The following is a 13538-nucleotide window of genomic DNA, read 5'->3' as shown; positions in this document are numbered from 1 at the left end:
CTCATCTCTCCTCATGTGGCTTTAATTGGCCCTGTAGTGTGGATAGTTCCTTCCCAAAGTATTAGCTGCAGTTCCAGCCTCCGCCTCAAGCTCCAGACACATACTCCCCATTTCCTACAGGACATTTTCCTCTGCTTGTTCCGGTGGGCCCAAACTGAATTTCTCTCTCTCTCAAACCTGTTCCTCTAGCCAAGTTCCCTCTTTCCAGGAGTGGTACCAATGTTTGGAGGATAGTCACCCTTACTCAAAATCTCAGTCCATCATGAGTCTTCTCTGTGGATCCCGCTCCCCATCCAGTCCGTCACCAAGACCCATGTATTGGACCTCTGCCCTGTTTATAGCTTTGCTTTATTTTAAGAGTCAAAAAATGTATGAAAATAATACTGATCGAGGAAGAAATCAAATGGTACAGATTTCTAGCTAAGCAAAGAACACACTCCTCTAGTCCCCAAACTCCTCTCCAGTGGCTGCTTACCACTATTAGTGTTCAGAGCATGGCTTTCCAGATTTTTCCTAGGCACACTGATGCATGACCCCCTTTTCTTTTTTCCTTTTTTTTTTGTTTTTTTGTTTATTGGGATGACAATTGTTCGTGACCCCTTTTCCTTTCCATTGCCTCTAATACTGCTATCAGTCGAGAGCTCTTCTATGTCAAGTTAAGAATAACTGCATAAAGGTTAACTCCAAATGAAAATAGTTTTAGAGTGTTGGTAATTTCTTTATTGTAATTTTTAAAAGCAATCCATAGTTTTTGTTGTGATATTATTTAGGTGATAACAATCAGGAGAAGGAAATGAAGGTCAGGGTGGGATCTGGCTGGAATTCTGCTGCCCTTCTGGAGGTAGTGCATGGTCTGGGGTGGACGTGAGCTCCCATCTTCCAGGGGACGACTGTGATTTAGGCCTTATCTGAGAAGCACTAAACTCACATTCCAGAGAGGCCAGGCAGGGGACTTATCTGAGCTCAATGGGCTGTAGGGAATCTAGTGAACCTGACAGCAGATGCCTCTTCTATGGCCACCATTCAATTCAGCGCTAGGCTGTCATTCTGTGGGTAACATAGGCCTGGAGTGGCTAAAAATACCAATCTTTTGAGAGCGACTGGATATTCAGATTTTTATTTAAAATCTGATTTAAAGATATACGGTCCAAACAAAACACATCTATGAACCACTGTCTGATTTTGACTTCATCCACATCCAACAGTTTCGGCTCCAGAACCACAGTAATCCAATATAGTGTGGGTATAGGTCCCCTCCCCGCCCCTGCTCCCCAGTGGTGGCAAAGAGCTGTGAAGATGATGCCATCCCAAGCAGGTGAAGGTGCTGTGGCACTAACACTGGTGTGCAATGGCCCAAGGGTTGGGTGAAATCAGAGAGAGAGCAGCCTATTTGGAGGGAAGCTGAGAACTGTTCTCTACCCTGTAGATGCAGCAGGCAGCAGTTGTCCCCTGGGATGCCACTGCTGAGGGGGTCTTTAAGCTAGGGGTCTCACATAAAAGTCTTTCGAAGCCAGGCAGGAATGGACCCCAGGGCTGTGGTTGTAAGACTGTGCTGCTCAGACAAATCATGGTCCCAAGTACCATCTGTGGCCCCAGAAACCCTTCTGGAACCTATTTATTTGACCTGTTCTTTCTCTTGAGCTAACACATTCCATATGTTTAACTACCTGTTGTGTGGACTAAATTAGGAAAAGAAAAAAACTCTTTAAAACTGTTGGGAAATGGGGAAGAGGAAGGCTCTTAATTCCTGTATTTTGATGAATGAGCCCATTTTTAAATATAGGTGTGTATATATATATATATGTATATATATATATATATACATATATATATATATACACACACATATCACAAATCACTTGAACATACTTTATTTCAGTATTTCTCAGTCTTTGGATTGTGACTCACAGTAAGATAGGCAGTTGACATTGTCATCTAGTACACACATGCATTGAACCATATGAAATTTACACTAACCCTGTATTTTGATGAAATTCCTGTATTTTGATGAATGAGCCCATTTTTAAATATAGGTGTGTATATATATATATATGTATATATATATATATACATATATATATATATACACACACATATCACAAATCACTTGAACATACTTTATTTCAGTATTTCTCAGTCTTTGGATTGTGACTCACAGTAAGATAGGCAGTTGACATTGTCATCTAGTACACACATGCATTGAACCATATGAAATTTACACTAACCCACCCTTTTTACCTATAAAATGGAAGTTTTATATCGTTTACCTGGAATTCAAACAATTTTTATGCAACAATATTTATGCTTGCTTTTTGTGATACCCATTAATTTATTTTAAATGCTGGTTGTAGTACACTAAGTTGATTTCACTACCACTTCATCTTCCCAACAATTTGTAAGGTAGGAATCATCACCCTCTCCCATCCTATTAAACACCAGAGGATGTTTATCCCAGGAATGAGGTGATTGTCCCAGGTAGCTCCTATTAACTATTCACTGACCACTTACATACTCCCCGCTTTAGTCTGTATCTCATTTAATCTGCCTTAAGAATCCCGTGGGATGGGTACCAACAATGAGGAACATGGAGTTTGGAGAGCTCAACACTTATTTCCAGCACAGGGCTAGGAAGAAGCAGATTCCAGATTTGAAAATTTCTGTAAGAGCAAAGCCCAAGCTATTTTCACAGACTTGGAGCTCAGATCCAGACCTAGACCCTGAACCTGGCCTTTTCAGCACCCTAGTTTTTTTTTTATCCTATGGCTTTCCAGAGAAGGGCGCGCGCGCGCGTTTGCGCTTGCTTGCTTAAACTTTCCCCTCGGCTACACTTTTTCCCAGGCCTTTGCACCGACTGAGGGGTGGGATTTCTCCCTGGAACCACCCCCTCCCCCAGCCCAGCGCGCAGCTGGAAGTCTTCACTGATCTCCACCTCTTCTCCCTTCCCCCAACTGGGACGCGGAGGCCGACTGTCTCTCCGGTCTTTTCCAGATGTACGTCTGCCAGAGACCTACCCAGTATAGAGGATGATGAATGAGGATCCGGGAGCCGGCCTGGTGGGAAAGTGTCGCCTTTAAAAGAGAGGGAAAGGGAAAGGAAGTCGGGGGGGAGGGGAAGGGTTGCAGCCGAGTGGCGGGGGCGCGACGAGTCTGGACACCAGGGACCCAAGCCCCCGCTACTCGGCGAGTAACTTTGCCTCCCTTAGGGAGGAGTGGGTGAGTGCTCCAATCCCCGCACTCCCTTGGGATTTGGGCTGTATTATATCATTTACTGCAGTCCGCACATTCCACTCAGGAACTACCCCAGTGTTTGCTTCCAGCTCTTCCACAGCCGAGTTCCCAATGCGGCTCCCTCTTCTCCGCAAGATTGCGCTCCAGTCTCCTCCCAGGCTTCCTCTCCGCAGGTCCCTCCCGATTCTCTCTGGTCAGGGGGGCGGAGTCGTACCTCCTCTCCTGTTCCTTTAAGAGGCGTCGGCTCCTCCCCTTTCGGAGTCGCCGGCTGACGCGGGATGACTGCAACGAGTTCGGTATGTCTATGCAAATAGGCGCCCCCTGTGGGCCAATGGGGAGCGGAGTTGCCGGAACGGCGGACCAATGGGGCGGGAACGCAGGGGCTCACCATATAAGGAGCGGCCTCGCCATAAAAGGAAACATTGTATCTCTTTATATGGGGGGAAGGGTCGGGGGATCCCTCGCCGCTTGCGCGTGGTCCCGGCCCCCTCCACCCGCCGTCCCCGCCGCGGCCAGCAGCCTCTGCCCCCGGGGGGACGCTGACGGCCGCCGGGCGCGCCGCCGTAGCATACGGACAGGGGGCGCTCCGCGCAGCCTGGGGCAACCCGGGCCACAGGGGCAGGAAAGTGAGGGCCCAGGTCGGCCGGGGCGTGCAGGGGCCCCGGGTTCGCAGCGGCGGCGGCGGCGGCAGCGATAGCGGCACTAGCAGCAGCGGGAGCGCCGGGTTGAGCCGGGAAGCCGATGGCGGCGGCGGCGGCGGCTCCGATTCCTCGCTGACTGCCCGTCCGCCCTCCTGCATTGAGCGCCATGTTACCGAGCCAAGCTGGGGCCGCGGCGGCGCTGGGCCGGGGCTCGGCCTTGGGGGGCAGCCTGAATCGGACCCCGACGGGGCGGCCGGCTGGTGGTGGCGGCGGCGGCGGCGGGACTCGCGGGGCTAACGGGGGCCGGGTCCCCGGGAACGGCGCGGGGCTCGGGCCCGGTCGCTTCGAGCGGGAGGCTGCAGTAGCAGCGACAACCACCCCGGCGCCCACCGCGGGGGCCCTCTACAGCGGCAGCGAGGGCGACTCGGAGTCGGGCGAGGAGGAGGAGCTGGGCGCGGAGCGGCGCGGCCTGAAGCGAAGCCTGGGCGAGATGGAGATCGGCATGGTGGTCAGTGGGCCCGAGGCGGCGGCAGCAGCCACCGGGGGCTATGTGCCGGGGAGTGGCGCGGTGAGCGGGGCCAAGCCGGGTAAGAAGACTCGCGGCCGCGTGAAGATCAAGATGGAGTTCATCGACAACAAGCTGCGGCGCTACACGACCTTCAGCAAGAGGAAGACGGGCATCATGAAGAAGGTACCGGACCGGGAGTCTGGCCGACCGTGGGGGACCGGGAGGGTGGGGACTCGCAGGGGGGACAGGAGAGGAAGGCAGAGCCGAAGCGGAGGTGAGAGGCGGCGAGTCCGCAGGAGGTGTGTGGGAGGGGACGGCTGTTAAACCCGGGTAGGGTGAAAGGGGAGGGGCCGCCAGGGAAATGTGGGGAGAGGGGAGATGCTGCTAACGTCCGGAAAAGAGGGTAAAGGCGCCAAGGTGGGAGTGACGGGGCCGAGAGAGGAACAGAGCCCTTGCAGAGCGTGAAGGGGTGAGGAAAGGTAATGAGAGACTGCGAGGCTGCCCCGGGGGTGCTTAACGAAACCCCTGGGTCAGTAGGTCCAGTGGGCTCTGGTGTTCCGGGAAGGGCGCTGGAAAAGCTGGCAGCAGAAGAAAAGGTATGGAGGTGAGGAGCCTGGAGCAGTATAACAATGAGCGAGCATGTGTGGGAGGAAGGTGGGCACTACTGAAGTAGTGCTGGCTGGAAGGGCAGGCAGGGCTGATGACGGAATGGGGCTCAAGAGCCCCAGGTAAGAGAGCAGGGCAGGATAACTGATGCTGCCTTGAGCAGCAGGTACCAAACCAAGTCCTGCTATGGCCATGCATCTTCCATGCATCCACTGGAAGCCCGCACACTCCCTGCAGGACAGGCTTCAGAATCATCTGTCTTTCGGACAAGTGGCATTTCCAGCCCTAGGGAGAATTGGTGCATGGAGTTTCGTGGGAAGGCAGGGAGTTTGCTGAGGTATGTAGAAATCCTCTTATATAGCCGATTATCCAGTGGAAAGGGGTGAGGACAAGAGTTGTCTTAGGGTGTATAAGATATGGGAAGGCATGGAAGCAAAGGAACTGGGAAACAAGAAGCTAGAACCCTGGGAACATTGGCTGGTGTTTATCTGTCCCATACAGAAATCAGAGCTGCTTCCAAGGTGGGCTGTGGAAATTCGTTGGGAATGAGGATGCCATTTATGGGGCCATCCTTGAAGGTCCCCTTCCTGGGCTCATGGCAGGGCAGTAGCTGCTAATCTAGCCCCCATCTTCCATCACTCCAGACATTGTTGTATCAAGACAAAGGAAGGAAAAAAAAAGGGTAGCATAGTATGATAGGGCAGAAGGACAAAATGGCAACAGGTTAGCACCTATGCAGTTTCTGGGAAGAAACGGGGCATTTTAGAGCTTGGGTGGCCCCTTATCCCTAATGTCTTATATGATTTCCGGTATAGTAGTGAGTTCACACAGGTCCCTGTGACAGTGAGGAGGGGGTGGAAACCATCTCTCTGTGAGGGCACCAAGTTGTAGTGAGAAGCAGCTACCTGGGTCTCTCTGTGTCTCCTGAGGTTAGATGTCACCAGGGGGCTGTGATTGTTTGCTTGCAGTATCTGCAGGAGCTGCTCCAAAACATGGGGTTTTCCTGCTTTCCATCTCACTTTCAGATAGCCTGATAGGACCCCCTTAGAATCACTGGAGAGGAAGGTCTTATGGGAGTGGGGATTTGAAATCACTGTGTATTTCCTCTTCTATTTCCCAAGGAAGGTAGAGGTGAAGAGTTTTGCTGACCTACCCGTCTCCTCCCCCTACCCCCAGGCCTATGAGCTGTCCACGCTGACAGGGACACAGGTGCTGTTGCTGGTGGCCAGTGAGACAGGCCATGTGTATACCTTTGCCACCCGCAAACTGCAGCCCATGATCACCAGTGAGACTGGCAAGGCCCTGATTCAGACCTGCCTCAACTCGCCAGACTCTCCACCCCGCTCAGACCCCACCACAGACCAGAGAATGAGTGCCACGGGCTTTGAAGAGACAGACCTCACCTACCAGGTGTCGGAGTCCGACAGCAGTGGGGAGACCAAGGTGTGTTTGGGTCCCCTATCAGGGGAAGGAAGGGGAGGGACCGGACTGGCAGAGAGAAGGGGAGGGGGGGGTCTCTCTCTGTCTCTCTCCCTCACCAAGGACAGGTGATAAGTGCCCACTGATGTGGAGTGGAGCCCGGTTAGTACCCCTCATCCTAGGGGACAGGTGTCCATCCTCGCTATCCTGACAGGAGGCTGGCCCCATAGATAAGCGGGCGGCCTCCGTGCCCATATAAGGCCGGCTCCGGCTCCACGCCGGCCTCCCGCCTGCAGCCCGCCTGCCTGGCAGGGCCCTTGCATTCCTCCCGCCAGCTGTCTCCCCGCTGGGGGCGGGGGCGTAGCTTAGCCCTGCCCTCCCGGCAGGCCGGGTCACTGGGGACTAGGAAGTGAGCGCTCCTGGGTCCCAAGGTCCTAGGAACCCAGCACTGTCGGCAGGAGGGCTGGCTGACTGGGCTGCAGACTACCTTACTAACCAGTCGTCTACCTCTTCAGGATGTCCGGGCCTGGGCACGTTAGGGAGTGTATTCCCGGCTGCTAGGGATACCGGCCCTAGTTACGCCTCCCCCTTCCTTTTCCCGGTAAGGAGAGGGGGCGGGGCTTCCTCCCCAGCTCCTCGGGGGAGCTCCACCTTCCGGGTGGCCCTTCACTAACTGGCCAATTGGAGGAAGCGGCACTGTTTGCCTTAGCAACGCCTCCGCCAATCAGGGGGTTCAAGCTCGCCTGCTTTGCAAACATCCTGCGCTGACCCACCCCCAGTATTTGAGCCCCCTCAGTCCTCTGGGCCTGGTTCTCAGCTCCTGGCTTCCTCCTTCTCCTTGTAAGAACAAAGGCTCCCTGAGGGGAAAGTGAATGCTCTAGACTCCTTCCTCTCAGTTCATATGATCTGTAATAATTTTCAAACTCTTTGCAGTAGTAGGGCTCATTTGTTCCCAGGAAATTTTGCTGGGTGAATAAATTCCTTTGATAGTTTAAATCTTAAATATTTGGCATAAAGTGCTTCATTGCCAACCCTCTAAGATCTCTCTCAAGCTGTAAGTTCCCTGAAAAACTCTTGGTCCCTGTCTCAGAAGCCTGGCAAATCTGAGCCAGAAGCACCCTTTCAAATAGGGCATAGTAGCCCATCCCCCTCATGTTTACAGAAGAGGAAAACTGAGGCTCAGAAAAGAGTAGTAAGTTTCCCAGGGTCACACACATGGTCATTGCCAGAGCTGGGAACAGCCCCCAGGTGTCCTGATTCCCCAACCAATGTGATCGCCACAGTCTACTGGGGGAAAGAACTCAGGGAATGATGATGATGACATTATCGTCATCATAAGAGCAGCAAATACTTACTGCTCTTTTTATGTGCCAGGCACTGTTCTATGTGTTTTACATACGTTAACCTATTTAGTCTTCACAACACGTATGGGGTAGGTATTACCCTCCTTTTACAGACAGGAAACGAGCTCAGCAGCTCAACTCGCCGAAGGGCCAGGCAGCAGCTAAATGGCAGAGTTGAGCTTTGAACCCAAGCACACTGGTTCCAGTCTGTGTTGTCAATCCACACTAAGCTTCTGCAGGGGCAGGGTCTGGTAGAGGCTCACCGCTCCATCTCTACTCTGGGTGTAGGACTCACTGAAACCGGTGTTCACAGTCACCAACCTGCCGGGTACCACCTCCACCATCCAAACCGCGCCCAGCACCTCTACCACCATGCAAGTCAGCAGCGGTCCCTCCTTCCCCATCACCAACTACCTGGCACCAGTGTCTGCTAGTGTCAGCCCCAGCGCTGTCAGCAGTGCCAACGGGACTGTGCTGAAGAGTACAGGCAGTGGCCCTGTCTCCTCTGGGGGCCTCATGCAGCTGCCTACCAGCTTCACCCTCATGCCTGGTGAGTCACAAGGGGCAAATTGAGCATGTGAACAGTGGGTTTAGGGCTGGCACAAGGAGAACCTCTTCCCCTGCTCAGAAGGAGGTGCACAGGGGCCAGGGCCTGAGAGAAGCCTCTTATGTCCCATTGGCAGCATGCCCCTCCCTACTCGTACTCTTATTATCCTTGTCAGTAAGTTTCAACCACACGCTTTGGCCTTGTCTAGCCAGCCCAGCTCTGTGCCCCCATTGCCACAGGGACAGTGGACATTCTGCCACTTCCCTACCTTGACTGGAGGGCAGACCATGTCCTTGGTGGGTCAGTGCTAGCTCCCTGAAGAGGGCAAAGGCAAGGCCTGGGGTGTAAGGACGAGGGAAGGGCAAGAGCAGAGTGTAGAAGCCCCCGGAGAGAAGATTCAGGACAAGAGGCCTTCTTTTGGCTCCCAGGAAAGATAGCAGTAGGAGTCGGGGAGCAGTGTGCCAGACCCTGGGCATGAGGGTGCTTGCGGGTGCTTGGTGCAGGTGGTGGCTGGGCAGGACAGAGCATGAGTACGTCTCTGTGTGTCATAGGTGGGGCAGTGGCCCAGCAGGTCCCCGTGCAGGCCATTCAGGTGCACCAGGCCCCACAGCAAGCGTCTCCCTCCCGCGACAGCAGCACAGACCTCACGCAGACCTCCTCCAGCGGAACAGGTATAGCTCGAAGTTCTGTCACTTCCCTGCCTCCTGCCTAGCAGCAGGCCCCCAGCAGTATCCCTCCTATAACTAAGGTCATAGAATCTCTTCTTGAGGAGATGGAGGCTTTTGGCTTAACCCTTATCCTAATCCTTAGGAGAAAGTCAGGTGAGGATGGCTGGGTTTGGAATTCTGCCCTGCAGTAGGGCTGTGGATTCTAGGAAGACATTAGGGACCATTGAAGCCACCCTCCTCATTCAGATGAGAAGCCTGAGGCCCAAAAGGAGAAGTTACTTGCCCAAACACATACATTTGCGTAATTATGAGGAAGGATTTTATAGAGCAGTTGTCTCCTTGTGGGAGGGTGTCTGAAGTTTTGAGTAGCCAGTAATTTCCCTCAGTGTCTCTAGTCATTTTAGAAATGATCAGACACTTTCAAAATAAAATGACTTTTAAGTTCTTGTTATTTACAACCTTGTTATACAAAGTGTGGTCTATGGAGGAGCAGCTCACCCTGGAGCAGGACAGAAATGCAGACCCTTAAGCCTCACCCCAAACCCATTGAATCTGAATGTGCCTTTTTTAACAAGAACCCCAGGTGACCGAATGTACATTAACATTTGAGAAGTGCTTGTTTAAAAGATGAATTTGTTAGCCACACTGTTGGGAAGAGAGGGAGTAAGAATGAGAACAAGTGAAAAAATGGCATCATGGAGTTCTCTGAAAGAGGAGTATCTGAGTTTCCTTAGGTTGGGTCAGTCATTGTAATCTTTGTTTTTGTCAGGGCCTTAGGGTCTTGGAACAGAATTCAGCAGGTACCCCATCGAATAGGGCGATGTGATAGAATACAATGAGAGGCGGGTGCTGTCGTGTTCAAGAAAAGAAATAAGGCTTAGTCGCTGACAGGGAGCAGAGAAATGAGTCTTGTGTAGCTTTCCTGACCTGGGAAATGTCAAGAGGGCTCTGGAGACTTGGATGTGCTGGGGGTGGGAGGGGGGATATTAGTAGGGACCAGTACGACCTCCCTGACATGTGTCTGTGTTTGCCAGTGACGTTGCCTGCCACCATCATGACGTCATCTGTGCCCACAACTGTGGGCGGCCACATGATGTACCCTAGCCCCCATGCGGTGATGTATGCACCCACCTCTGGCTTGGCTGATGGCAGCCTCACTGTGCTCAATGCCTTCTCCCAGGCGCCATCCACCATGCAGGTGTCCCACAGCCAGGTCCAGGAGCAAGGTGAGTTGGGGGCAAGGCTGAGGAAAGGAGGACCGTTGCCTCCCTTACACACATACACAAATGCCCCCCACACCCAATCAGATATATATACACACACACACACAAACTAGGATGCCCGCACATACCTACACGTACGAGTATGCCCACGGATTGCACACATGCTTCGGCACCCACGCTTGTCCCCTTGGACACTCATACCCACACGCACACTTGGACCCAGTTAGACACTCACCCTAGGGCACTTATATCTGAGACTCAGCCCGTCATTTGTGCATTTATCAGCACTCCTCCAATACTGGAAGTTCCTCTTGAGCAAGCAATTTAAGTATCTCCTGTGGTTTTCCAAAGCAGGTGGCGTCCCCCAGGTCTTCCTGACAGCACAGTCTGGGACAGTGCAGATCCCTGTTTCTGCAGTTCAGCTTCACCAGGTAGGTGGGGGCCCCTTGCACCCATCCTTGCCAGCCAGCTACTTCTTTATCTTGACCTTGGGGATTCCATTACCAGTTTTCAAAGCCAAAATCCCTAGTCAGGAGGCCCATCTGTTTTCCTGGGCAGACCTGTGGTGGGGCAGGCAGGCAAGCAGGAGGAGCCTGAGCTGGCTGACCCGTGCTAACCCTTCCTTACACATGCCCTTCCCTCCAGATGGCTGTGATAGGGCAGCAGGCCGGAAGCAGCAGCAACCTCACCGAGTTACAGGTGGTGAACCTGGACACCGCCCACAGCACCAAGAGTGACTGATCCGCCCTGCCGCCCTGGACAGATGGCCCAAGGGACGGCACCACTTATTTATTGTTGCCTTTTCACGTTTTCTTTACACACACGTTGACGGGCCGCAGGAGGGAGGAGGGGAGGAGCAGTGGGCAGCCACAGGACTGAGCCCTCTCACTCCAGCCAAAGAAATGGGCCAGCCTGCCCTCCACCCCGTCCTCCCTCACCCTCCCCTCCTAGCTCCACCTCCCACTTCTGTTTGATGGGAGGCTGTCCTCCCTCCTCAGACTCCCCTTGCCAGCTTGGCTCCATGTTTGCCATGAGTATTAGCTTACCCAATGGGACGGTGCTCCACCTTCCCACAACAGGTTTCTGTGGGGTTTGGCACCGTGTCCCCCCTGAGGAAGCAGTTGGGGTCCTCTGCTCAGCCTCCTTGCTGACCCATGTCAGCACTGTGTCTGCCACAGGCTGGGTCAAAAGAGCCCTCCCCCTGCCCCTCAGGGAGCCAGCTGGGGAGATGGGGCTTCTTTCCTCAACGCTGCCGCCCGCCCGCCCCTACAGCTCCTGAGTAGCTGGGCCCGTGCACGGAGCAGGTTCCTGGGGCCACCTGCCCTGCCTTGCCGCTCCCTTCGGAACTCCAGGGGCTCCTGGGTTGGAGGGAACCACCAGTGTTCCCTCTCCCCGTCTTCCCCCTTTTCTCCCAGCTGCTTTACTTAAAGTTGATTTTGAACTTTTTATTTGAGGAGACGAAGTGAAAACAAATCTATAAATATATATTTTTAAAATATTTAACTTTTTTTTATGGCGTTTTTCTCGTCCCCCTCCCTGCCCAAGCTCCCCTTCCCTGGGGAGCCCTGGGGCTCCCCGGAACTGGCTGGGCCTCTGGGGACAGAGCCACCCCATGAACTCTGGGCCCGCCAGTGTGTGGGGGAGATTCTGGGATTGCCCGGTCCTGGGTTGTTTCCAGGAGAAAACCGGGGGAGGGGCCCTCAGGCCATGCCCCAACGGGGTGGGGAGGGTGACCCACAGCTCTGGGCCTCTTTTTGCCCTTTAGGGCTGTTGCTAGGGAGAGGGAAGAGGGAGACCAAATGTGGGGGTGGGAGTGGGAGGGTGTCAGGTAGAAGAAACTGACTTCATTTGTGCCACACGCATGGGCATTGCAGCTTTGTGCTCCTCCAGGCCTGCGGCTGCCTGGGGCCCAAGTTGCAGTGAGCAGGGTGGGGTCTGGGAGGGGGTGAGAGGCAGGAATGGGGGTCAGAAGAAATGGGAGCAGCTCTTGGGCTGAGTGCAGCGATAGGGGAGCCAGAAATGGGCAGCTCTCCCAGGGAGTGAGCAGCTACTGTAACTTTTTAAAATTAAGACAAAAAGCCTTGAAGAAAATGACTTTATTTTTCTAAGTGTAACCTCAGTATTTATGTAATTTGTACAGGGGCTGTGCCCCACCCCCCTCTACCCCCTTTGGGGTAGACCTTCAGGGTGGGCCAACATAGGGGGAGGGTCTTTTACCCCGTGTCAGCCCACCTTCACCACCAGTATCCAGAAAGGAAGCTTTTTCAGAACACGGGCAGCAGTTGGGGTGGAGTTTTATTAATCCTATAACTGACTGCCTTTAGTAGGAACAAGCCTGCTTCTGTGATTAGGTGAGGGGTGGGGGAAGATTTTACGCACAGCCTAGTTATTCAAGGGGAAGATTTGCCACGTTTGAGAACCCCCTACCCTCTCACCCTCGTTGCTGTCTTGCCCCAATTTTGGGTGCCAAGATGGAAGTCACCTTTCTGGGCTTTCTCCTGGAGACAGCTGGGGTTTATGGGTGGCTTGCAAGGCTAGGGCATGGCAAATCAGGGGCCAGAGAGTGGGGGGCCTTGGGACTCAGGTTTGTAACTGCCCAGCCCCTTTCTCTGCTCGTTTCACTCCACCCTCACTCACTCACTCCCCACTCCCCTACTCAGGGGAGGAGACCTTGATGAATTCCTTCTCTCCTTCCTACAAAAGACAGACCCAGTGAGTGAATCAGGCAAAGTGCTTATAATGTGTGTCGTGTGAGGGTGGCCTTGGGAGAACATGCGTGCATCAGGGATGAGGTGGCATTTATACGTGCAGCAGCCCTTGGTGTTTCCCTTCCTTGGTGGCTCTGGGGTATGTATGTGTGTGTGCACGTCTGAGTGAATGTGTGTGTGTGTGTGAATGTCGGGTGTGTATGTCAGTGGTTTCTACTTCTGGGATGCTGACCCAGGAATAGTGGACATGGTCACAGTCCTATGTACAGAGCTTTCTTTTGTATTAAAAAAAAAATACTCTTTCAATAAATGTATCATTTTTGTGCACAGACTGTGGGGTCTTTGCCTCTGTTTTTCCATATAGGGATGGAGGGAGGTTATGAACACGAATCAAACCCCAAAGTTGCTGCTCTTGAGAAGCAAGCCTGGCTGCTTGATGAAAACAGCAGCAATGCTAAGGGGTGCTTTGGGCTCTTGAACTCTACGAATTAAGGAACATTACTCAGGGCTGGGGTCTTTATCTTTGTGCATTGCTTTGCTAGGTACTGAGGTAAACACAGAGATAAGCAATTTCAATTAATAGAAAGTGCCAACCAATTCAAAAGAATTGCAGAGGGGTCTGGGAAACATGGCCACGTGACCTAGTGG

At 53.1% G+C, this 13538-nt stretch overlaps 1 protein-coding gene across 2 annotated transcripts; it reads left to right on the top strand.

Moving 5' to 3' along the window:
* Positions 1 to 3673: 3673 nt before the first annotated feature.
* SRF (serum response factor) lies at positions 3674 to 13221 on the top strand. Of its 2 annotated transcripts, none has more exons than XM_019738453.3 (7): positions 3674 to 4559; positions 6159 to 6425; positions 8033 to 8294; positions 8843 to 8962; positions 9994 to 10185; positions 10537 to 10613; positions 10828 to 13221. In XM_019738453.3, the coding sequence occupies exons 1-7, from the start codon at positions 4035 to 4037 to the stop codon at positions 10921 to 10923; spliced, it is 1539 nt and encodes a 512-aa protein (XP_019594012.1). In that variant the 5' UTR covers positions 3674 to 4034; the 3' UTR covers positions 10924 to 13221. The 2 variants fall into 2 exon arrangements, with proteins under 2 accessions (XP_019594012.1, XP_019594011.1); XM_019738452.3 differs by having other exon boundaries at positions 10534 to 10613.
* The last annotated feature ends 317 nt before the right edge of the window (positions 13222 to 13538 follow it).

The sequence above is a fragment of the Rhinolophus sinicus genome, chromosome 2 (genome assembly GCF_057876585.1).
Source record: "Rhinolophus sinicus isolate RSI-liver-muscle chromosome 2, RSI-T2T, whole genome shotgun sequence".
Classification (NCBI taxonomy): Eukaryota; Metazoa; Chordata; class Mammalia; order Chiroptera; family Rhinolophidae; genus Rhinolophus; species Rhinolophus sinicus.
This window is presented reverse-complemented; position numbering and strand designations above follow the sequence as displayed.